The sequence below is a fragment of the Vulpes lagopus genome, chromosome X, assembly GCF_018345385.1.
Source record: "Vulpes lagopus strain Blue_001 chromosome X, ASM1834538v1, whole genome shotgun sequence".
Taxonomy (NCBI): Eukaryota; Metazoa; Chordata; class Mammalia; order Carnivora; family Canidae; genus Vulpes; species Vulpes lagopus.
The window spans coordinates 104,365,434-104,391,317 of record NC_054848.1 but is presented as its reverse complement, the minus strand read 5'-3'; the positions used below and the strand labels follow the sequence as shown (position 1 = coordinate 104,391,317).

Here is a 25,884-nt window from a genome sequence, read left to right as displayed (position 1 = left end):
GTGGGGAGTCCGATGCAGGACTTGATCCCAGGACCGTGGGATCACGACCTGAGCCAAAGGCAGATGCTCAACTGCTGAGCCACGCAGGCACCCCTCTACTTAGTCACTTCTGCCCATTATGAATCAGGATATCCATTTGGTATTTTGTCAGAATGACTCTGGGACTCTGAGTGGAGTGCATGAGATTCCTGGCACTAGAGAATAAACTCACTGAAGGTGACTCCTCTCCCTCCTATGTGATCATACCTCCCCTTTCACCTGAGAAATTATATCTACACATCCCTCCCACCATGAATTCTCCTTTATTTCCCCCCAATCACACATGTCTTCCAATGTTTATAATGCCTCTTCAGAATTTCTCTGCTTAGTTTGAAAGTCAGAAGCAGGAAATATGCAAAGCAATGATCTTAGTTCTTGAGGAAGTTTGTTCTTGTCTCAAGACCTATCGGATATTGCAGAAAAGAAAAAGAAGGAGACAATTTTTCTCTCTTCTGCTGGGTTGGAGGTATAGACCATGGTATATCAACCAGTGGGAGTGAACACAAGATCACTTGATACCCAATTCCTGACATAATGCAATAGAAATTTAAAAATGAGAGCAACAGGAGGGCTTGGGTGGCCCAGTTGGTGGAGTGTGTGATTCCTAATCTCAGGGTTATGGGTTTGAGCCCCACACTGGGTGTAGAGATGACTTAAAAAAATAATCTCAAAAATGAGAGAAAGAAAATGGCTTATTTTGCCCCTACAATCTAGGAAAGGTGAGGGAGAATAGTTGATTGTTTTCATAATGCACTTATTTTAAGAACACTATGTTTTGAGAACTTCGATAGTAAGGGACCAGTTTCTAGCGCTAACAAGTCTTTCACTGGTGTGCAGAACAAAATGGGAAGAACTTCAGAACCTTTGGTTTGATGGCGAAGGAATTAGGGGAAGATGAGACCTATATGCCACAGTGTATACATGGACAGACACACAAAAACACATGCACAGCTCACTGCAATCACATTGAACAGGGCAATGATATACAGCAGTCGCTTGTCTATAGCTCCCATGCCCTCATACTAAAATAGGTAATATGTTATTTGGGCTTTGCTTGTTTGTTTTTGAGGTTTCTCTGGTGGCTTTTCTCTAAATGGCTTGAGGCCGTGTACATAGAACTTTATTTTTTGAACAAGATTTTCTTTTTAAGTCATCCCTACACCCACTGTGGGGCTTGAACCCACAAGCCTGAGATGCAGAGTCACACACTCTGCCAACCGAGCCAGCCGGGTACCCTCAGACAACTTTAAATGTGGGATAGCCAACAGAAGCACCAGTGGGGATGTGTATACATGACAGAACACAGAGCCAGGAGGAAAGGGACACAGGAAAGAAAGTAAACAACAATGGATAGCAGACATAATATTCAAAGGCCTTGAGTCAGATCCTAAAGTCATTCAATTCCTAGTCTGTGTAGATACAAGCCAGACTAAGGTCACGCTGAAGCCAAGGTTCAGTGGCACTTCTTAGCAGCCCCTGTCAGGATGGTTTGAGAGTTGGAAGCTGAAGTAATGTCTTCAGCATCCCAGCTCTTTCTTTTTGCAGTTACTTCTTCACTTGGCCCCTAACCCACAGGAAGCTCTGCTTGCAAAAAGCTGGCAAGAGGGGAGAATATTGCTCTTATCAATGCCTAGCACTACAGTTCTTAGTTCCCCCTGAGACATTTTTGGATTTCATTGCTGCTTTAGTTTTCCTGGAAGCAGGAACATGACACTTGACTCTTTCTGACTTGGGGAACTGCCGTGTTCGCCTAAGTGCATGCCCTTAGAATAAAGGGACTAAGGTACCTACTGCGTGCTTGTCTGGCAGTTTATATCTTCTACTTACTTCAGGTAAGTCAAGATTGTTCCTGGAGAGGCTTGGGAGGAAAAAAATGGATCCTGTAGAAAATGACTTAATTTGGCATACTGGGAAATATGGCAGCTAAAGATTTTTTTTTTTTAATCCTGGTAAGGTGAGACAGATAAGTTTGGAGTGTACCCCCATGTAATAATCCCTATAAGAGCTTAGACTGGCATATTTTCTCATCAGAGCTTTATCTCAAAAGTAGTGTTTAGTGACAGGTATTTTTCAGGACCTACTCTATGGCAGTACGTGACATTTATCCCTTAAGATTATGGTGTTGCATACAGTAGCTTTACCTTCAGAATTGAGTGAGAAAAACCCAGCTTATCCCACTGACTGACAGCTTAATATGGTGTGCCACATTGGAGATAGGCTGTACTTTACTACTGTCTTGTCTGAAGTAGCAGGAGATGTTTTCATGGCTCAATATTGATGTCTGTCACCACCTGTTGAAGGCTCATGGCTTATTACTATAAACAGATTGTGTCCAATTCGTACTTATGCCAGCCCCTCCTGTGCCAAATTGGATCATTTCATTATATGGAGGGTATTTGGGAGCCTTCAAGGCCAGTCTTCGAATATCCATATCCTTAACAGATGAGTAACACCTCACAACCTCCCTTTGAAATGTGATTCTAATGGTGGGTAAAGCTTGTCTCCTCTTTCCTCTTATGATCATGACTCAATGCACCAGAGCTCTTTCAGCCCAGAAGGCTTAGGAGATGTCTCCATGAAGGACTATAACTGCTGTTAATAAATTTTAACTTAGGGGCACCTGGGTGGCTCAGTCAGTTGGACATCTGCCTTTGGCTTGGGTTGTGATCTCGGGGTCCTGGGATCAAGTCCTACATCAGGCTCCCTGCTCAGTGGGGCAGGGGGTCTGCTTCTCCCTCTCCCCCTCTTCCCTTCTTATGCTCTCTGTCTCAAATGAATAGATAAAATCTTTTTAAAAATGCTTGCAAGTGTTTTTTCTTTAAAAATCAACATACTAGAGCTTCTACGCTCTTTAAATATTATTGCTTCCCTCAAAGCAAGTGCATTGGGAGATCATAGAGTGATTATATGGGTGCCACCAGTCCTCAAAACATTCTTTTACACCTTCTTTGGGAAAAGCCTTGAGGGCATAGGGCATTGTGGTCTACAAGTTGTTGGTTCTCAGCCAGTTGATCTTCTGTGGTGCAGGCTGAGGATTATAGTAAGAAGACCCTGAGAGGTTAGCAAACATGAGGCAGGTGACTCGTGCATCTTGGGAAGAGAGCAGTCTTTAGAATGATACAGATGGAGATGTTATTTATTTTTTAAATTTAAATTCAGTGAATTAACATACGGTGTATTATTAGTTTCAGAGGTAAAGTTCAGTAATTCATCAGTTGCATACAACACCCAGTGCTCATTCTATCACATGCCCTCCTTCATGCCCATCACCCAGTTACCCCATCCCCCCACCAACCTCCCCCTCCAGGGAGCCTCACTTTGCTTCCTAGAGTTAAGAGTCTGTTATGGTTTGTTTCTCTCTCTGATTTCATCTTACTTTATTTTTCCCACCCTTCCTCTATGATCCTCTGTTTTGTTTCTTAAATTCCACATATAAGTGAAATCATATGATAATTGTCTTTCTCTTTTTTTTAAATTTTTATTTATTTATGACAGCCACACAGAGAGAGAGAGAGAGGGGCAGAGACACAGGCAGAGGGAGAAGCAGGCTCCATGCACCGGGAGCCCGACGTGGGATTCGATCCTGGGTCTCCAGGATCGCGCCCTGGGCCAAAGGCAGGCGCCAAACCGCTGCGCCACCCAGGGATCCCTGTCTTTCTCTGATTGACTCATTTCGCTTAGCATAATACCCTCTAGTTCCATCAGATGGAGATTTTAATCTTGGTTCAGACACTGTGTGCTTTAGGCCAGTCATTAGACATCAAGTTCTGGTAGCAGATTTGTAAGATGAGGATGGTACTTACTCTGCAGCATTGTTGCAAAGATCTGGTCTGGCATGCAGGCACTGAATAAATGATAGCCTTGCTGATGTTATCACATCATTATAGTTGGTTGGGCAGGCCAGGTAAATGTCCAGAGCAAGGATGAAGAAGTGTAGGCCATTCTTCCTATAAAAGTAAACTGGATCTGGGGGAAATATCTACAAGTCTTTTGGAAGCAAACTATTGAATGGGGTAGCTGATCAAACATGTTCATACTTCTGATAGTCACTAAGTATCAGAGAAAACAGACTTTTGAGACTTGGTGGTGTGAAGAACAGAGAAAGGTCTGTCAGGAAAGCCTCACTTTGGAGCCTCCCATCAATGGGCCTGCTCTTAGACTCCTCTGGCTCCTTCAACATTGTGACTGTCATGGTGGTAGTGATTCTTCCCCCATCCAGGCCACAAAGTGACTAGCAGGTGCTACTTCTTTACCACCTCTGGCCTCAGTTCTTCCCCCAGCATATGAGCTCCTATTGGCCTCTTTGAAAGAAGCTCAACTCTCCATGTTTTGTCCTTTCCTCATATACTTATGCAAAGGCAAAATATTGAGTTTCCAATGACTTAACTGATAGACATACAGCCAAGCCATTGGAGGTTAGCAAAAAGCACACAGAGGCAAATTTCAACGTTGCATGGCAATCATAAGACCCGACGTAGTCATGTATAAGTGCATAACTTTGGAATCAGCAAGCCTGGGTTTGATTTCTGTTCTAGTATGCACCAGCTTTTTCTCTTCCCTGAGTCACTGTTCCCCATCTGTACAATAGAGTTGATCATTTCTAGCCGATTGAGAGGATTCAAAGAGATAGCAAGTATGGTGCCTGAACACAGTAAGCCCGTAAGAAATAGGTAGCCACTATTTCTGTTGTTCAATAAAAGAAGCCTATAAAAAGGCTCTTGCAATTCTTCACTGGAAGATAGATGGAGCTAGGCCTGATTTTCACTCTCTTCAATGACCCATTTCTTAATTCTTCAGGAAGACAGCTTTACCCATTCCCTCTCTTTTTTAACTTATTTCCTCTCTTTCTGCAAAAACAAAACAAAACAAACTCCATCTTTGGTCCTACTTGGTGGGCATTCTAGTCCACTGGGGATCAAGTGAAAGGTATTTCATCTAAGGATATGTTCTGGGCCCGCTTTCCTCCCTTCACATTGTGTTTTATAGCAAATATGGCTTAAAGAGCTTCTCCTAGGATTTCTTAATCGTAATCAACACAGGGAATCTTCCTCAATTACTTACATTAGAAACCAGGACAGGTCTAGTTGCAGGTCAGTTCAAGTTGCCCAAGGCTCTAATGTCTTTTCTGTCACCCTTGGCTTAACCTTAGCAGAAAAGGAGAGATCATTAAAATCAATTGTGATTTCCCAATTTCTCAAGCCAATGAATTTCATTCTTTTATGTGAGTGTGGCTTTGATCCTTGAGTTTGTCGCCTTTATAGTGAAATTTCATTTCCCCTGTGAAGGAAACCTTTTAATTGGTGGCTCCAGTGTCACTGGGGCTTCCTACTCTTTGCCCTCTCATATTTTAGTGATCCCCATATCAGATGTTCTTAAAAACTACCCAAACCATGAACTCTGGCCTGGTTTGAGCCACTCATTTGCATAGCTTTGGGCCCAGAGCTGGGATGAATCTCTGTTCAACAGGAGCCAGACTAAGCTGTCCTCACCCAAGGTTGGGGTACACCAGCTTTGGATTGGAGGGACATGTTAGAGGGGTTGTGCTACACAAGAACTCAGGTTGAAAACTTAATCTCCAAATACTACTAGATAGGACTAAGACAAGGACCATTCTAGAAGGGGCCAGAAAAAGGGCTGTTGAACTGGCTTACTCCTACTTATCCTTAACTCAATGGCATCTCTCCTGAAGAGGCTGGATCCTCCTGCCTCATGCCCAAGTCTGGGTTCAGGACCCCTCAGAACCTGGGTACTCCTCTAGCATGGCCCCAGTTACCCCGTTTTTGGAGCTTTCATATGTCTGCCATTTTCTGCCAGCTCCTTCTACCTGCATATCTTCATGCTTAGTTGGCCCTGCCATACAGTAACCTCTCCAAACATGTTTATTGAATTCAGTGGGTGAACCGAAGAACATACTTGGGGCTAAACAAACCTGAGTACCAGATCTGGCTTCCCCGTGGGATCACCGTGCAGTCGGTGGGTGGGTGGGTTGCTTCAACTCTCTTGTGTTTTGTCTTCTCCTGTGAAATGGTGAAATTAATGCCTCCTCCTTACTATCTCCACAAGATTGCTATGAGCCTCCAGTACAAAAATGTATTTGAAATATCTTTGAAAATTATGAAGTGCCCTGCATTTACTAGGTGTTGATGTAGAAAAGTAGACCAGATATGGAGGGAAGTTCTGCCCTGAATAAATGGAAAAGAGTTTTGGCTAATGAACACAGCACTACTGGGCTCTCTTTACAAATGCTTCAGCAGATTCCTGGGTATCTCTCTATGCATCTTGCCAGAAATATTACTTTTTAATTTTTTTCTTTAAGCAAATCCACCCATCCACAGATTATATTTGTAAACAAGCCACTCCATGGTGCTGAAGAAACTGGTTGGCCCTGGATAAAGAAACACTTTGAGGGATTGGTAGCATCTGTTTAAATTAATGAAGTCTAAGTGACAGACCATTTTAAAATAAATGTAGTCTTATTACTTTCAGACACATGTAATAATAGCACTGGGAATAGGACTTGGAGAAAGATAGCTTGCTTCAGAGAATCAAAGCAAACAAATAAGAATCAGTGATAATGACCCTATTATAGGGTGAAGGTCCTGCTAAAGACCATCATCCTCAAATTGGCTAACGTTCCCCTGGTAAAATCCATTTATTTAAGAAGGGCTTCCCCCTCCCCCACAGATATGAGGAAAGTCCCATTAAAAATCTGAGCCACCTGAGGCACCCAGGTGGCTCAGTTAGCTAAGCATCTGACTCTTGATTTCAGCTCAGGTCATGATCTCAGAGTCATGAGATCAAGCCCCACGTTGGGCTTCACTCTTGGCACAGAATCTGCTTGAGATTCTCCCCCTGCCCCTCTCTCTGTATGTGCTCTCTCTCTTTCTCGCTCCCTCACTCTAAAATAATAGTCTTTTTAAATCACTACATATGGCTTCTGAGTACCCCAGCTTTTCCAAATGCCAGTAGATGGCATCTAGCAGCAGTGCTCTGCACTCCAGCTGTAACAAATAGTAGTCCCAAAGAGCAAACACTCCGTGGCCTCTACAGGGATCAACTTGTCCTAGTTTGCATGAGACTTCTCCTTTGGGGCACAGAAGGTTCTGAGTCCTCTGTCCTATACAAAGCGAGACAGTTGGTCATCTACTGGCCCCTGTGCTTCTAGAAGCCACTAAGCATGCACTCATAGGGGGTTTCCATTGGAGGGATAAAGGTGGGCTGGGGGAAACACAGCTAACCCATTCTGTTGGTTTTTCTGCCTTCACTTTTGAACTTCTCTTACCATTTCCTCCCTGAGACATGTTGATCACATGCCCGTCCCCAATCCTATCTAAGGCTGTAGCAAAAATTCAAGTAGGACTGAAACAGCAGAGGTGGTTAATGATAATAGCTAGAATGTCTATGGTGCTTCCCATGTGCCAGGCACTGGGCTACACACCTTGTATGCATGAACTGAGTTATCTCACAGTAACCTTTTGAGCTGGACATTATGATTACTGATGAGGTTAAGTAACTAACCCAAAGCTACAGCACTAGGGAGATGAGATCCAGACTCAGGTAGTGTGTGCCTCTCTGTCCATGACACTGCCTTGCCTATCCAGTGCTTGGCCTCTCTCCTTCATGGGACCAAAGCATCCTACCTTCTTTCTGCTTTCACTGGAAATCCTCACCTAGGCTTGCTTTGCCCTCTAGTCCACCTGGAATGGGTGTTCTGTCCAGCTTTTCCCTGGCTTGTGCTGCTAAATCCTGTCCTTTTCTTGGTCTTGACCCGGTCCAAGCCAGCTAATGTAGGAGTACCATTATTCCTGCTTCTTACTGGGCTTCTCTGCTTTCAGATCCACTCAAGGCTGTAAGGTAGCATCCCCTGAGAGAAAGCTGATGACCATCACCTGCCTCCAAGGCTAACCCTCCACTCAATCTCCTCTACACACATGGCACCTATTATAGAGTCATTGCCTGGTTACATTTTCATGATCATACATTAATAGTTGTATGCTTAATTAGCTGTTTTAGGCATCTAAGCTTATATATGTTGCATAAGTATCCCCTATGGAGTTCTGGAGCCTGTGTAAGAAAAGACCCTCTTAGCCCTAGGCTGGATGTCCAGCCTGGGTCCTAGGTCTACCATGAACCGGTGCACAAGTTTGGACAAGTCACTGCCCTTCAGCTTTTTCTTTTATTTATAAAATGAAGGAGTTGGACAAAATGACCTTGGAAGCTCTTTCCAGCTCTAAGAGGCCATAACATCCTATGACAAGGATATTTGAGGGGGAGGGAGTCTGAAAGGAGGAGGAATGCCATAAAGCCGCCTTTGACGCCTGGGACTTTCCAGTTCTTTCCCTGATGGCTTCCCAAACAGACCAAAGTGAAAGTGCTTCAAAGGGACCCCCAGGGTATAATCACTCTCCTTAGGATGGCAATGAACTCTTCCTTTGACTCCTCCAGGTATCTGTGGGGCTTCAGGGGAGCAGGTGGATTGGCTGTTTGAGATGTTGTCAGAGTTGTTCTGAGTTTCTGATATTGGAGAGTTTGAGGTGAAATTCATAAAATTAAACCTTAAAGAAAATGTCTCCCCCATAGCACCACATAACCGCAAAGGGGCTTCTGAGGCAAAAGAAATGGAATTCAGTGTCTGTTGCTCCAAATGATATTTGACACAACCACCTGGAATTGAAATTAGAAGCCCTCTAACCACAGAGATATATCAGCAAGGGGAGAGCTACATCTAGAGAAGTGCCCAGGGCTGAAGGGCAGGTAAGAACAGAGGAATACAAAGTGGCTAAGCAAACCAGCAGGAGGGAGATCATCTTCACTCTCTCTGAGACACTCCGGGCTAGAGAGCTAGGCTGAGTTTTGACCTAGTTGTCCTTGTGTGCATTGCTGTGAGCTTTTATTAAGTATTTATGTAGCAATTTTATATTTCACCAAGTGCTTTACAGTCACTTTTATTTGGCTTAGTAAAGTCTTCCTGGAATGACATCTACTTTATGGTCAGAAGAGTCACCTCTTGTTTGCTTGGCACCTCCACACACACAGCCTCACACAATGGGCCACTTGTTCTGGCAGGAGAGCAGGTGCAAATAGTCAAGGAGCTGGGGGAACCTGCAGCTGTGGGGGCAGACAGGGTGGAGGTGGTTTACACTTTGGTTTACCTTTCCCTTCCTCTGTGATTGTTTGGTTTTATTTTATCACTGGCAACCAAAGAGCAGCAGAGCCCGGCTCAGATCTGCCGAGGGCACAGCTGTTCTGATAGTCAGACACTGGCAAACAGTAGGCCCCTTTCCCTGTGCTAGGTGGTTCTGGTTTGGTTTCTCTGCCCATGTCCACCAACGCCACTGGCTCCCACCAAGCATACTTGTGGACTGTGTTTCCTCTGCCACCTCAGGGCTCTGCCTGCAGCCTGGATTTGGGGGCTCTGGGAATGCTTTTTAAGGGAAGAAGATGGCAGATGTAGCCATTCCACTCTCTGCAGACAAGGCTTTTCAGTGTCCTTGGGCAAGTCTGACACAGAATCACATTATTCTTGGGGGTTCCTGCAACCTCCCAGCAGCACCCTCCACCAACACCCTGGGTGTCATCATGGAGGTTGGAGTGTGTGTAGGTAGAGCTGCATACTCTCAGGCACAGATTTGCTGAGGAATCCAACACAGTCACTAGTCAAATATTTCATTTTCTGAGGACTAGGTTTGCCAAAGCCAAAAGCAGGATCAGGTCGAAGAAGTTCAGATTAGAGATTAGTGGGCCAGAACGTTGGAAAATTCGGGACCTCCAACTACCAGGGTTCCGTGGCTGAGCCCGGGGCTACATAGATGCTTAATAGGGAAGTGTCAAGTAGACAGCACTTGCATTCTGTTATTGATGAAAGATGGCAAATCCTTTCTCTGACCCCTAGAACTGAGAACCTAGAATCTTTGTCACATTTGAAACTTTTTTTTTAAAGCGATCTCTAGGGGCACCTGAGTGGTTCAGTCAGTTAAGTGGCTGCCTTTGGCTCAGGTCATGATCCCAGAGTGCTGGGATGGAGTCCCATGTCTGGTTCCCTGCTCAGCAAGGAGTCTGCTTCTCCCTGTCCCTCTAACCTCCCCACCCCTGCTTATTCTGGCTTGCTTTCTCTCTTTCTCTGTCTCAAATGAATAAATAAAATCTTCAAAAAAAACAAAAGTAATCTCTACACCCAGTATGGGGTTCAAACTCATGACCCCGAGATCAAGAGTCTCATGCTCTATTGACCAAGCCAGCCAGGTGCCCCAGAAACTCAAAGTCATTGATTGCTTTGACCATAGTAAATATATTTTAAAGATTTTTAAATAATTTATGTATTGGAGAGAGAGGAGAAAGAGAGAGAGCATGAGTAGGGATAGGGGCAGAGGGAGAAGCAGACTCCCTGCTGAGCAGGGAGTCCAACTCAGGACTGGATCCCAGGACCCCAAGACCATGACCTGAGCCAAAGGCAGATGCTTAACCAGCCTAGACACTCAGGTACCCCTGACCATAGTAAATAACATCACAGGTATGTCAGAAGATGTGTTTTCACAGCAGTAAAATTGCATTAATTCAGACTCAGAGGTGGGCTAAAGTTTTATACTCAGGAGAATTGATATTGCTAGCAGGTGTGTGTGATGGATGGGCCTGTTGTGGGCATCCACTGACTGGTCATTGGGGGTGGGACAGAGGCCAGAAGAAGTGGCACTTGGGCTATGGGAACTCACCTGTCTGGCTGGCCCAGGTGGGAAGTGACCCACCACCTGAATAATGATATTCTCTGGGGCATAGGGAAGGAACCCTGCCTTTCTCCAGGTAGGCACTGGTTTCCAAATGGTGCCATCTAGGGGGTGGGACACAGTGGCCGGTTTTCCTGGCCAGTGTAAGGCAAGATTCTCAGGCAGTGGCTGCAGATTTGGGGGTTGGGGGAGGCCCCTGAGGGGAAGCAGCTGACAAGAGCTGGGCAGAGTAGGTTAGAGTCTCCATCATACAAGCTGAGCTTTGGTTGAGGCATTCAGTCTTAGTTCAGTTCAACAGACATTTATTGACTGCCTACTATATGCCAGGCATAGGGTGAAGCAGAAGACAGACTCAGAGATGAACACAAACAAGGAAAGCAGGACAGAGTTGGGGTTGTACAGCCCAGGGAAACCTAGCTGGCAAGAGGAAGTCATGATGGAACATCTGAGGTTCGCTTCCCCAAACAAGAAAGACTGGTTTTGAGGAGCAAGACTAGTGATGGGCCAGTCAATGAAGTGATCCCCTTCCTACCTGTGTCACCACTGGCTCAGGAACCTGGTAGGCCTGATCCTGCACATGGAAGGCTTTGAGGCCCGTACACACAAGTATGGCTCAGACAAGAGGACCTGACAGTGTGACAGAGGCAGGAATGGCAAGCTTTCCTGTCAGGTGTGTCGGCAGTACCTACTCATGTGAACACAGTGTGTCCTCCATCAGAATCTTTGGTGCGTAATAAAGTTCAGTGGGGCATCCAAAGCCACCCAAGGAGGCTTTCCTCTGTTACTACATTTGCTCGTGGCACCACACGAGGAAAGAAGAGAAGTTTACCCTTTCCCCTAACTCAGACATGCCTGGCCTCAAACTGGCTAGTGAAGGATGAATGTAGGTTGACTTTGAGGGTCTAGTCTTCATTTTGCCGAGCGCTGCACTGAAGAGTGGATGTTTATCATGGGCCCCATGGGGACGTGAGACAGACGAAGCAGTGTTCTCAAGAGAGAGAGCGATCTGGAAAAGCATGTGGGTGTTTTTAGGAGCCATCTAATTCATGACTTGTGACACCTCAGCCAAGTGGAGCAGACAATTTGGGATCACAGAGAGGAGGGATGTGAAATGTGGGGGGTGGGGTGGGGGGGGCTTGAGACAGGTGAGTGGATCAGGCTTTTGACATCCCAAGTTGCTCACTGCCCTGGGCCTCGGGAAATGATTTGTCCTTCAGCAGATGACAATTCATTTTGAACCATTTGAAGTTCTGTCTCTCCCTCCCCTCTCCCCCCAGAGGCCCTGTCCCATAGTAGCTTCATGAGAGGACATCTCTGCCCAAGGGCTCCCTTTAGCCAGGGCCACACACTTAGCTGCACACCTGTCATGCTGAATCACAATATGAAGGGGAGTTTTGGGTGCTTTGGGCCTATGCTCATTCTTCCCCAATCCTCCACCATTGGTACCCCTGCTTGGACTTGGACTTGAGCTGTGGCATAGACAACTGAGACTCCTCCATTCTGCCAGGTCTCTTCAGCATGGGGGTGAGTGGATTTGAAGCTTCCCCTGACTACTCATTACAAGTGTCTTCATCGTCCCTCTGGAAATCTGTTCTGAATCACATTTATGACACACCCAAATGCACGTCTGTGCTCTTACGTGATAATAGCTGCTGACATCTCGAGGTGCTGGGCACTGTTTTAAAAGCACATGGCCTATGTTATCCCAAGTTACCAGCATTCAGGCTGTCCATGCTCAAAACAAGGCACGGGGTATCATTCCCATTTTACAGATGAGGAAACTCAAGCCCAGTGGGGTTTCATTATTTGTCAAAAGGCACACAGTACATGGTGGAAACCAGCTTGTGAACCTGTGTCTTGACTACAAGGCTGGTGCCTCTTTCCACGGCATGGCTCCACTCTTCTAAAGGGTGTCATGTATTCGTTGTCTTGGGAAATTGCGTACACTAAGCTGAATTTCATCTCCTAAAACTACTTACTGATCACTATTCTGAACTTCACTTGCTTTGCTGCAATGTGGGCATGTGTTGTTGATGTATGTGATCTGTCCTCCAACTCCTCCCTTGGCTCTTCTGTTTGGGGAAGAGTTCCAGGTTCCATGTAGGTCACACCAGCAGTGATGCTTGGCCTCTTCTGGGCCCCAGTCTGCCAATCTGTAAGAGAAGGGCATGGGACTAAATGATTCGAGGGTTTTTTACAACTCTGATATTCATTCCCATGAGTTAAAATCTAACCAAAAAAAAAAAAAAAACGACTAACTGAAAAACAGGTAAAGATCATTTCCTTTTGGCTTGACTCCCACGGGACAAGAAAACATCTGGTTTTCTGGGCTAGTTCTCTGGTCAGAAGGAGTTGATAAATGAGTTTGGGGTGATTGAATAATAAATCTCTACTGTACATGGTGTTCTGTTCCAGCCCCACCTCCGGTTCCTGGGCTTCTGAATTACATATTTCATTCTGGTTTTGTAAGAGTGAATCTGGGTCAAAGTCCTCTCCTTCTTGATATGTCCTACCTCAAGGTCACCCCCCCCCAACAGGAGAACCCTTAGCCAGTACCTCCCGCCCTGGCCTGGCATCCAAACTGCCAGTGGTCGGGCGCAAAGCCCAGAAGGCACTTCTCACAGAGCCTTCCCACACCCTGGGCTCTGCCTGGCCGTTGATCTCACTTTGGCTTCCTTATTGACTTTTCTCTCTCCTTACCTCCAGGTTCCTCTGCAGAGTTTGCTTCCTTAGACAAACGTTCAGGGGATGCCAGCATCCATCCGCCTTTGCTCTCTGCATTCCCTTCTCTGTGGGGGGCTGCTCCCCACAGCCAGACTCTTCTCCCTATGGCGGGTGATTTTCAACTTCTCACGCTTTCCTCGCCATCTGGAAAATATTCTTGGCTTCTTTAGGTTTAAATGACTTCTTGAGTATATTCCAAGACCGATCTTTTAGTCCCCCCCCTCACCTCACAGGGAGCTCTGAAACTAGGTAAAAAAGCAGATTCTAATACAAATATTCCCTTGTATAGCTAATGCCCACTAAATGAGATAGAAATGGATTTCCATCTCTCTAGTTTTTTCTCTAGCTTTTACTTCCTGTCTGTTGAAATGTATTGATAATTAGCTTCTGAAAGGCCCTTGTTTGGGAACAGAGGGGCTTCTTGGAGTATGGTGGGATATATGTTTCTGGCACTCTTCTGGTTGAAATTTGCTTTCAGGTGGTACTGTTGTGCTGACAAATACGGAAAGCATTTTCCTTTAAGCATGTGTATAAATAAATAAGCAAATTGTTGCTATCTTTATTAAATGCATTTACCAGACTCAACTATTTTCACCTTTGCTTTATTTTTCTGTTCATTTATGTAAATTGAGACTGCCTCTTGGATAGAAAGAAGAACATTTTTTCTAGGCCTCTTAACAAGACGGTTTTTCTACCCTGTGTTCTAGTTTGTTTTTAAAGCTATTTATACTCTTTCAATTATCCCATTTTTTCCACAGTGATTACTGTGGCTGGAGCACTTTTCAAAGAAACGAGCTGCTAAATCAGGGGCTCCATGCAATACTGCAGTATTTCCATAAGATGGCGCTCTGAGAATGTGAGCTCTGTAACTTACTTGCAGCTCTCCGTATAACCTGGCAGCAAATTAAACTTTTGTAAAATCACATATTTGGGGGTGAAGGAGGCGTTAGCCCTTCTAAGACTTACTCTCAAACACTTGCCATCATTCTAATGCCCAACGGAAGAAGGAAAGTGAATTCTCTAGCAGCCTCCCTACCTTGTAACCATGCTAGCAATGTTTGAAATCAGCAGTGTGCATTTAAGGGACCTTTTAAAGAATGGAATTTCTTCTAAAAGGTGGAGGGGATTGTGATACTAACAACTCGTGCTGTTAGATAAGCCCCTCTCTGGGTCTCAGTTTCTTCTCCTACCGAGTGGATTGGACAAGATGATCTCTTAAGGGTGCTTCCGTTTCCAGCAATTTCTACATTTGAATTCATTGATTTCTTTCCACTACACCATTTCTGCCCTGGCCAGCACAGAAATGGGAAGAAAAGATTGCCCATTTTACGCTTGTTTGACTCTATTCCTCTTCTACAAGTGCTCTCTTTGCTTCAACTGTCCCAAGACAAGCATGCCCAGATGTCCTGTTTTAATTAGGTTCCTTTTCTCTTTATGGCTTTTGCACCGGTACACCCCTCCTCCCCCATCCTTGACCAATCTGCCTGAACAGAAGCATGTCCCCCTTTTCACTTCACAAATAGGGGTTCCTTGGCATTATGGCATTCATTTTTGTGCTAAGCAGATACCAAAGTGGATGGGCAAAGGCAAAGACACCGCACATAATACTTAAAGATGCCGCTTCTTAGGTCACATGTCATATGTCCAGTTAAGAAAACTTGAGATTCCAGAGATAGGAACTTCTCTCTATTCATTTTCCCTCCTCCACTGGCCAGTGTTCATTGCCAGAACTATGTCAAAGCTTTAAGAAAGAAGCAGAATTCCTGAGAGAGGACAATTAATCTAATTAGAGGTGACTGTCGCTAAGTAGATAACTCATCATTAATATCCTCCATGGCCAGCAGTGTCCACGTTCCTGATGCTCTGGCCAGTCTGTGGATGAGGGTCGTGCTGTGATGGCTCGTCCTCATTCAGAGCCTCTCATGCACCATACATGCCAGTGGCATAGAGAGCTGAATTAATTAATGCAAAAACTACAGAGACACCCCTAACCGAGTCCCTCTGGGCTTGAAGCCCAGAGCATGCATGTTACATAAAATTCCCTGGGGGCCCATCACATCTGCCACATTGCTATAGCCAAGGTGACAAGGCAGAGAGGCATTAGACACAACATTCTCCTGTGTTCATTCTCCCTCCTATTGTCCTTAGAGATTTCAAATCGCCTTTGGTGCTTGTCTAATGGTGTGGTGGTTGTGGTCGCGGTGGATTATTGATTCCTCTGACCCTAGTGCCATATCTCCCAAGAATGCAAATATTTCACTAATAGCAGTACTATTGGATCTGTGTTTGGGAGAAGAAACTCCACACACACAGGACTCTCACCTGGAGGTTTCAGAGGGCAAGCCCAGGAATCTGCTGAGTAGGTGAGAACTGCTGTTGGGTGTACTGTGCTGAGTTTGGTGACCACTACAGGGACCTTATGAGTCACCTCACATAGTGGAGCAGTGTGGTGAGGAACTGGCAAATACCTAGACGGCATGGACGATTTCTTAAGGAAGCAATAGCAGCGTAGCAGTTCAGAACAGAGGCAGCTAGGGGCACCTCACTGGCTCAGTGGATGGAACATGTGACTCTTGATCTCAGGGTTGTGAGTTTGAGCCCCAGGTGGGGTGTAGAGATGACAAAAATAAAATCTTAAAAAAAAAAAAAAGAACACAGGTAGCTAGAAATAGACTCACAAGATTTCTAACCCCAGCTTTGCTATCAACTAGCTGTGTGATCTTGGGCAAGTGACTTGACTTCTCTGTGCTTATTTCCTCATCTGTTAAAAAAGGGGCTGATAATAATAGTGCCTATCTCATTGGGAGGTTCGGAGGAATCCATGAAATGCTGTATGGTGGTTTTTGTTTTCGTTTTTTTTTCCTTAGTGCTTTAAACAGTATCTGGTACAGAGAAACACTCAATACTGACAGCTCTTGTTATTGTAAGTACCACAAGGTGCTCTGGGTAGTACAAAAGAGAACTAACCAAGCCTCTGCCTTCAAACATCTCACAGATTTTAAACACCGTTATACACAAGGGCCACAGGTCAGGATGCATCAGGGTGGTTCAAGGAGGCCCTCAGTTGCTTTCAGGAAAGGGCTTTAGGCAACCTACAGGGAAGGCGAGAAAGACCTTAAATAACTTACTTACCTCTTTTTGAGAGAAGGTGCTCATAAAAATGTGCATTTATAATCACAGCCTCACTGATATGCTCTTTTTTTAAAAAATATTTTATTTATTTATTCATGAGAGACACAGAGAGAGAGAGAAAGAGGGAGAGACACAGGCAGAGGGAGAAGCAGGCTCCATGCAGGGAGCCTGATGTGGGACTCGATCTCGGGTCTCCAAGATCACGCCCTAGGCCAAAGGCAGTGCCAAACCGCCAAACTGCTGAGCCACCCAGGGATCCCCTGATATGCTCTTTGAAATGGGCAAGTTGGAGTCACCTTACTGAAGAGTATGAAACATATAGGCTGTATTTAACCTCATGAAGCAGAGTTTGTGACCTGATAATAAGCATCTGAGGTGTGAAGGTGATCCAGGGTGATTGTGTCTATTGCATTCTGTCATAAAACACCATTAAGCTAGGCTGTTAGTGATGGCCACCGAAGAAGGATTACCAAGAAGGATTTCCCATCGGCCCTGACATATGTATAGGAGTTAGCCCTGCTTTTAATTTGTCTTTTCTTTCCTTTGGTTTTCTCTTTTGCCATTAAGAAAATTAACTACTCTATAAAACTTCACTCATTAAATATTAAATTATTATAAAGTTTTAAAAATTGAGGCACCTGGGGGGCTCAGTTAAGCATCTACCTTCGGCTCAGGTCATGATCTCAGGGTCCTGGGATCGAGCCCCACGTCAGGCTCCTGGCTCAGCAAGAAGTCTGCTTCTCTCTTTCCTCTGCCCCTCCCCCCACTCATGCTCTCTCTCTCTCTCTCTCTCCCCCCCCCTCAAATAAATTAATAAAATCTTTTAAAAATTCACAAGACATGGGAGAACATAAAATTAAGAGTTTCCCCAATGTCAGAAGCCTACTTCTCGACCTCTCTCTCTGTGCCTCTCATGAATAAATAAATAAAATCTTAGGGAAGCCCAGGTGGCTCAGTGGTTTAGAACTGCCTTCGGTCCAGGGCGTGATCCTGGAGACCCGGGATCTAGTTCCACGTCAGGCTCCCTGCGTGGAGCCTGCTTCTCCCTCTGCTTGTGTCTCTGCCTCTCTCTCTTTCTGTGTCTCTCATGAATAAATAAATAAAATATATTTTTAAAAAATCTTAAAAAAAGATAGAGTTCCCCAACATCTCTTCTTGCTCACCAGAGTGAGCTATTACCATTTCTTAAAATTTTTCTGTGTCTGTCTGAACATATATAAAGTACAGGAGAGTTGTGCATATGCAGACCCATTTTTACCCCAAATGGAATCACACTGTACGTTCTTAAGCACTGCTTGTATCTGCAACTGTGTATCTTGGATTTGGCTTCATGTCAATGCATATAGATTGACTTCGTCCTTTTCATGTCTGCATAATATTCCATTTAGCACTCGTGGTTTTTAAGGTCCCATTCTGTATTCTGTCTGGCTAAGGAGAACAGAGTAGAGAGGTGGGAAACAGAAAAGATCAGGGGCATGGGGAAGGTATTGAGACACCTAAAGGGAGAGTACAAGAACACTGAGTTTTAAAACAGTGCCATGAAATTTTAGCAGCCATGGGAATCAGTTGGATCAGTACTTTTGGTTATTGCTTTGTGGAATACATAAAATAAAGGCAAGTTTTAGGTCGAAGCCACAGGCCAGCTCTTCCTAACACTTCTGTAACCAGAAACCATGCTTAATTTACTAAAGTCCCTTGAGGATTTAAATAGCACATGTATAGAGTGGAACAGTGGATGGTATTTCAACTTTCAAAAAGTTTGGCAAGCTTTTCAACCCAAAGCTGTTTTTAAAAAATTGAGTCACCATGGGATTGCAGAGCAGTGTTTTGTCCTGGCTCCTGATCCGTGGCTTGGAGATAAGAAGCAAAAAAATAGAGCGAAAGGGACACTTTTCCAAATGGCAGAAAAAAATATAGTAGGGCCACAAGGGATCAGCTGTGGGACTAATTTGATTTAATACTTATAGGTGATTTGGAAGACGGAGTATAGGGCAAAATCGCTATGTTGGCAGATGTCTTTACACTATTCCAATGAGGATAATAAACTTCAGGAAGACGTTTGTTTTGTAGGAGCAGGCATAGATGTGACCAGTGAGCTTCAATATGAATAAACCCATGGAAATGTCTCTGGGGACACATTCCTGAAGTTCATTTCAGAAGATTTATAATAAGCCTTACCTCTTTATCTGCGAATAGGGTCTCTGCTTCAGGCATCAGTAGGTGCAAAGAAAGACACGATGAAGTTGCTGGTATCATCAGGAGGGAGATGGTATTTAAACAGCATTATATGAACATAAAAGAGGAGGCTAGTAAGCTGATTGGCACAAGACATTAAATAAAGAATACTGCTTTGCATTTCTTTAATATAGCCCCAAAGGCAATTGGTTTTTGATGCTTGGTGATCTGTGTATTCCCTCATCTTCAAAGTTAAATAAGCTGAATATGTTAGGCTATCATTTCAGAAGAAATGCAATCAAATGTTCTCTTCAACTTTACTACAAAATATTTTCCTTTTCATGGGGTGCCTGCCTGGCTCAGTCAGTGGAGCTCCTGACTCTTGATCTCGGGGTCATGAGTTCAAGCCCCATGTTGAGTGTAGGGATTATTTAAAAAATATTTTCCTTTATAAGATGACTTTTAATTATGAAAGTCAGAACTAGATTTCCTTATCTCCTCTGCTACCACGTATCTTTTTCAAAGCATGTCCTTAATATCGGCAGATACATTATATCATGGAAGGGAATGCCTAACAAAACCAGAGCAGTATCTTCTCAAGTTGTGGAATTTTCAGTTATGAATAATAAAAACGTCTGCTGTATCCATCACAATGTGATTGAGAAGCTCAAGTAGGCTGAATGATAAGAAACTGCTTTGTATGGTGCTATGCAAAAATATGGTAGTATTAATTATTTATTGCATGTCATAATTTGGGATTAGAAATATGAAGTGAGGGGTGCCCGGGTGGCTCAGTCAGTTGAGCATATGACTCTTGATTTTGGCTCAGGTCATGATCTCAAGGCCTGGGATTGAGCCCTGTGGCAGGCTCCCTGCTCGGCAGGGAGTCTGCTTCTCCTTCTCCCTCTCCCTCTACTGTTCCCCCATCCCTCCACCCCCTGCTCTCTCTCTGTCTCAAATGCATAAATAAATAAAATATTTTTTAAAAAAAAAGAAATATGGGGATGACTGGGTGGCTCAGCGGTTGAGCGTCTGCCTTTGGCTCAGAGCGTGATCCCGGGATCTGGGATAGAGTCCCATATCAGGCTCCCTGCGGGGGGCCTGCTTCTCCCTCTGCCTATGTCTCTGACTATGTCTCTCTCTCTCTCTGTGTGTGTGTCTCTCATGAATAAATAAATAAAATCTTTAAAAAAAGAAATAAGTGATTAAATTCTGAGAAATGATCCTTTATAGCTATTCGTGCAAATGTGCAAAGATTGGTATACAAGAATGTTCCTTGTAGCATTGTTTATATTAACTATTAGGAATAATTCAATTGTTCATCAGGGATTGGCTAAATAAATTATGATATAGCCAGCCATACAGAAGAATAAGGACAAGACAGTCATTTATCTTCCAACGTGGAAATATGTCTAAGATATACATTAAGTGATAAAACATTGCAAATCAGCATAAATAGTATGCTTCCAATTTGGATTAAAATTATGTGTTAGTACAAGTGTGCAGAAACCCCTGGAAGAACTGTCAGCCATGCTTCTCTCTTGAAAGGATAGAATGATGGGAGAACTTTTACTTTATGCTTTATTTCTGTACTGTTTAAATTGTTTACAATGAACATAATTATTTTTGTAATTAAAAATGCAAATAAAAGAAATATGAATTTGCCCTTAACCCGACTATCCTAGTTTAACGGGGGGTGGGGGGATGGGGAGAAAAGTGCATAAGGTGAGGGCAAGTTTATATTTCACATGGCTTGGAATGCCTCCTGAAAAGAAACCCAACTCTAAGGCCTACAGGAAATGGTGGGAGGAGGAAGTGGAGGAGAAGGAAGAGGTCAAGAACACGCAAGCATCTTTCTTTTTTCCAGTGAGTAGAAAGCACACTCAGAGTTAAGGTCCCTTTTTCATAGACCCCTAAGACCCGGGACCTCCTTTAATGTAGCTCTCATCACTCTGAGTTGCTATTGGCTCTTACTCTTCTAGATGCCACACTAGATCCATCCAGAACACAGCAAGGGAAGAGACTTTGTCTCTCTTGGTCATTGTTGTATCCCCAACTCTTTAGGAAAAAAAAAAGATGTTGAATGTTCTCGATTGCAAATAGATTCTATCTAGAGTAGTTTACTTTCACACCATTGGACCATCCCATAGTTTTAAAGGCTGAAGAGAGCTTGGGGTCTGCTTGACCATTGGTGCCAAGTACAGTCAGTCAGCTTTTGTTTTGCTTGGGACCCTCCTGTGACAAACATTTTCCTTACCTTCCCCTTTCCAGATACAGCCAGAAGGCAGCAAGGAATGGCATGAAAAATCAGTTCAACCTCCATGAGCTGAAAATGAAGGGCCCTGAGCCAGTGGTCAGTCAGATTATTGACAAACTGAAGCACATTAACCAGGTAAGTGGTATATCAAACAGAAATGGAAATGGGGGAAAAACGAGGGAAAGACAATGTCTACTGTTCTATTTGTGGTCTCGGGCTCGTGGAGAGGCAGCCATTCTTCATTTTCTTCAAAGATTTTTTCTGTTGGAGCGCCTGGGAGGCTCAGTTAGGTAAGTGTCTGACTCGTGATTTCTGCTCAGGTCATGATCTCGGGGTTGTGAGATCAAGTCCTGAGTCAGGCTCCATTCCTGGCAGGAGTCTGCTGGAGAGTTTCTCTATCCTCCTTCTCTCTGTCCCTCCCCACACTCATGCTGTGTGTGTGTGTGTGTGTGTGTGTGTGTGTCTCTAAAATAAATACATAAATATTCAAAAAAATATTCTCTTTGTTTAAAAGGACTTCTGACCCTTGTTTTCCACCTCATTTTTATTTTGTTGTTTTTGTTTTGCTGTGTTTTTTTGTTTTTTGTTTGGTTTTGTTTTGTTTTTTTAGTAATCTCTACACCCAACATGGGGCTTAAACCCATGACTCTGAGATCAAGAGTTGCACACTTTTCTGACTAAGGCACCCCTTTGCCCAACTTTTAAATTATAAAAATAATATTTTAATATTAAAGCTTGGAAAATAGAGGGGAAAATATTTCTCACAATCCCACTACTCTAGCTGTTTTCATTTTTAGCTGTTCTTTTCTAATATTTGTCCAGAAAACCATACTCACACAGACTTGTTACATAATTGGAACTACACAAGTGATTTATAGCTCTTAAAATTAATACTATATTGGAAACACTTTTTCATGTTGTCACAAATCTTCATATTAATCATTTTTATGGCTAAGATTTCTTTAAGCATTCATCATAATTAATCAGCTTGCTTTTGCTGGACACTCAGATTGCTTCAGATTTTTTTTACTATCATAAATAAAGCTACCTCTTCATGCATGATGCCTTTGCCTGATCTTAGATCACTTTCTTAAGATATTGGTGTTAGCAGGTTAAAGGATATGAGTGTTTTAATGCATGCTTCTAAATTGCTTTCCAATGGGGACATGTATCAGCTTTCACTGCCACCAGGAAGATACTAGAAGACCAACTTCACTGCACCCTTGCCAACTTCTGACTCACTACCATGCACAAAGACACCCACAGATTCCCTTGACCTGTACACAGAGTTTTTCCTCTCATGAGAAGTTTAGTAACTAAGACACAAATAGAAGTTAGTTGTACCATCTGCTTGTGATTGCTTTGTGGCCACAATAAAAAAAATGCCACCAAAAGTGCCACCGTATACCACAGTGACAGTGTTCCTGCTCCATGATCCATGGGTGGGAGGGCCCTGGCAACACTGACTTCTATTTGTAGCTTAGAAAGAACTTAACGCAACTAAAATCCTTATGCAAGGGCAGAGGTTTCTGGATGAAGACATTGGCATGGTTTTATTTTTTAATAGGAAGGTTAGCAGTGACATTTTTTGTGGTTCTTAGAAAATGTTTGGAAGAGCTTTCTGATAGTGGTATACTTCACTGCAAATGGCTTTGTGAAAGTATTTACAACGCACTTGGGTGTGACTCCTCCAGTGCCTAATAAAGTGCTCTGCAATCAAGGAGCACTTAATAAATAGTTGTTAGTGCTGCCAAGCACGTGATAATGGTGGTATTTGCCTTAAAGGTCCTTCTTTCCATGAACTCCCAACCTCATGAGGCTCTACAAACCCTGGGTAGATATAGTATGATTACTTCAAAATGCATCTCTGAAGGGTTCAGAACATGATGTAAACCACTTAATGACTGAACTGAGGGCATGATATGCTTCACCTGTGGACAAAAGCAGCCTGTTGTCCTCTGAATGATTTCTAAATTATCTCTAACCAAATCTATGGGGGGGGTCCGCTCAACTGGTTAGACACCACACCCTCCCTCCCCTCCCTGCCTCCCCCCCACACACACACTAGTGAGGTCAAACCCTCAGGCTCCGTCCACATGCCCCATCCTAAAAGAAGAGGACTGTCAACAGATCTCTTTGATCAATGGATCTGAAAGAACACCTACTGTGTGCTCAGCCAGGGGCCAGGGACTTTGGGAGCCACAAGAAGTCTAACCTTCTGTCTTCATAGCTTCCTTGGAGGGGAAGCACAAGCATAGAATGTACTTTAAGATAGAAGGCAGCCTGTGATGAAGAGCCAGAGGAAAGTTGCTGCCCATCAGTTTTGGCTGGGTTGCGTAGGCCTCAGGTGGGCCAGGTGATGGGAAGAAGGATGGCAGAGGGGCAAGTGCTAAGAGCTGCCAAAAACAATGAGTAGGTAAAGACAAAGCAAGGGAGTAGCAGTCCTAAAGAGAAGTCAAAGGCCTTTGGATGGACCCCCACTGGGGAAAAGGAATGTTGTATCAGATGTGGGCTTCTACGTGATCCAGTGGTCACTAAAAATGCAGCCTTTTAGCAAGGATGTTGAGTGTCTGATATTAATACCATGGGAGACCATGTGGGACAGTGGGAAGGACATGGGCTTTGGATCCAGACGGATCTGAATTCTGCTGCAGCTTTCACTAAGGTATATAACTTTAAGCAAGTCATTGGATCTGACCTTTAGTTTTCTTGTCTGTACTATAGAGACATATCAAAATCCCTCTTACAAAGTTCCTGTGAGGACTAGAAATTTTATCTAGGCCCCCATTATAGAAGGCTTACATATAATTACATATACAATGTACTTTATGTATTCTGTATTTTTATATACATATATACACCAATATATATAATTCTGTATGCCCAACAGACAATAAATGGCAGTTAAGATGATTATAATTCAGGATTTCCTCAGTAGGCAGAACTTGAATTTGAAAGGGAGCATTATTCCAGTACTTTCTGCCAGTCTGTCGAATCCACTCCCCCAATTTTGTGTGGTTGTAGATCCCTTTGATGTGTCTCTTCTTTGCTCTCCCATATTGTTTCCTTCCTCTGACTTCCACTTGCAAAAGCTGAAACTGCTTCATAGGTAGGGAGGTATATATTATGAGAGTTGAAAAAGGCACCATTACAATTTCTTTCTCCTACCTCTGCCATGAAATGTGTATGTGAACATTTTTGGTTCCCTTACAAATACCATTGAGCAACCAATTAATTCTCATTGATAGACCAGTTTTACCTGTTTAAGTAGAGCTGTTAAAATTGCTTGGGCTCGAAACACCCACAGTGACTTCTTTTTCTCATCTGTCTTGCTTTAGATGGCCAAAACACATTTTTTTTCTTCAGACCTTCAATAAAATTCTTACTTTGGCTGTGATTCAATCGGAAAGTGAGACATTTTAAGAAAGTCAAAGAAGAATGTTACAGTGATGATAATGATGGTGAAGAAGAAGATGATGATGTGTCATATTTGTATAGCACTTAACCATATTTCAAATCGATTTCACGTTCTAAAAGTCTCACTGGTTATATTGGAAAAATATTCAACCGGAAAACGGTGTGAGATATAGCACTGTCGCAGAATCATTCTTTTTAAGAACTCATTACCTTTGGACGTTATTTAGCCCTTACTGACCCCTGCAGGGTAAGGGATAAAAAATAATGGCTGTCCCTTTTTTTTATAACCAGGGAAACTGAGGCAGAAAGCCATTTAATGCTGAGTGGGCATGTTGCCAAAACATCCAGTGAGTTCACTTGAAAAATTCGATCAATCATCCAGATGTTGTTTCCTGTATGCTGCCAAACATCTGGATTCACTGAATGCCTGACTAAATTGACCTAAAGTTTTAGGGATTGGAGAGAGGTGGTGGGGGGAGGTGGGAGGGTGGGGGTTGGCGGTGGAGAGAATCAAGTTAACTTGCCCAAGCTCGCCTGTAAGTGCGTGAGTGGCGCATCCAGGAGTGTAATGCCATTTTCCTGGGCCCCTTGCTTGGGGCCGCAGCTACTAAGCTGCAGTAGGATGTTCCAACGTACACATCTGTAAATGCAGAGCTACTGTCTTCTCTCCGTCTCTGCGTGTATGGCCACGTGTGTCCGTCCCGATGGACCAAAGCTGGAGCCGTTTATGAGCACTTCCCAAAATAACTCTTCACTTTCTTCTGTGGAACTTCTCAGCTGCCTCCTTCCAGGTTGCCGTGGATCGCACTGGAAACTATATCCTCACCAAGGGACTAAAGTAACATTATTTCCATATTGCCGGTCCCGTGGTGTAACCTTGAGGGTATAGGTTCAGGGTCAGGCCCGGGGCCCCTTTCCTGGGAAGGCCTGCAGGTGTGGAACAGCGTCCCCTCCTCCTTCCAAGCCAGAGTTCATGTGTAACATTCCCACGATTGGAAATGAGGACCTTTTTACTTCCTTTTCAGTTTCTAATTTGTGTGAGGATTTATTGTCGGGTGTTCACAGAGCAATTGAACTCCCCTAAGCCCTCAGTGTCAGTTCTGAAATTTGCTAGGCCATATTGCTTTAAAAAAAAAAAAACCATACACAAGTTTTGTTTTTGTTAAGTGTTCTGCTCTGAGGCTCCTGCATAGAGAGAAGACCCCCCAGATACCAAGAATGATGACAATCCATTATTACCCAGATGATACTCTGGGCCATTTGCCCTCTAACCCAGCTCCACTAGTGACATTTTCTCTATCTTCAAGACTAGCTAGCTGTGTTGTTAGTGCAGATTTGGCGATCCCAAAACTGCTGTCTGTTATGTTTCCCCAGGAAAGTCTCGAGGCTTATGATTTTTCCCCAATTTCAGTTCCAGTT

The 25,884-nt window shown here is 43.8% G+C and overlaps 1 protein-coding gene across 1 annotated transcript in view; it reads left to right on the top strand.

The window, feature by feature from the left end:
- The window catches only part of GPC3 (glypican 3), a 434,855-nt gene that overhangs the window by 300,863 nt on the left and 108,108 nt on the right, over positions 1 to 25,884 (top strand). The window contains exon 6 of the mRNA XM_041741320.1: positions 21,063 to 21,183. Within this exon, the coding sequence (XP_041597254.1) occupies positions 21,063 to 21,183 (121 nt within the window). The remainder of the gene's footprint in view (positions 1 to 21,062; positions 21,184 to 25,884) is intronic.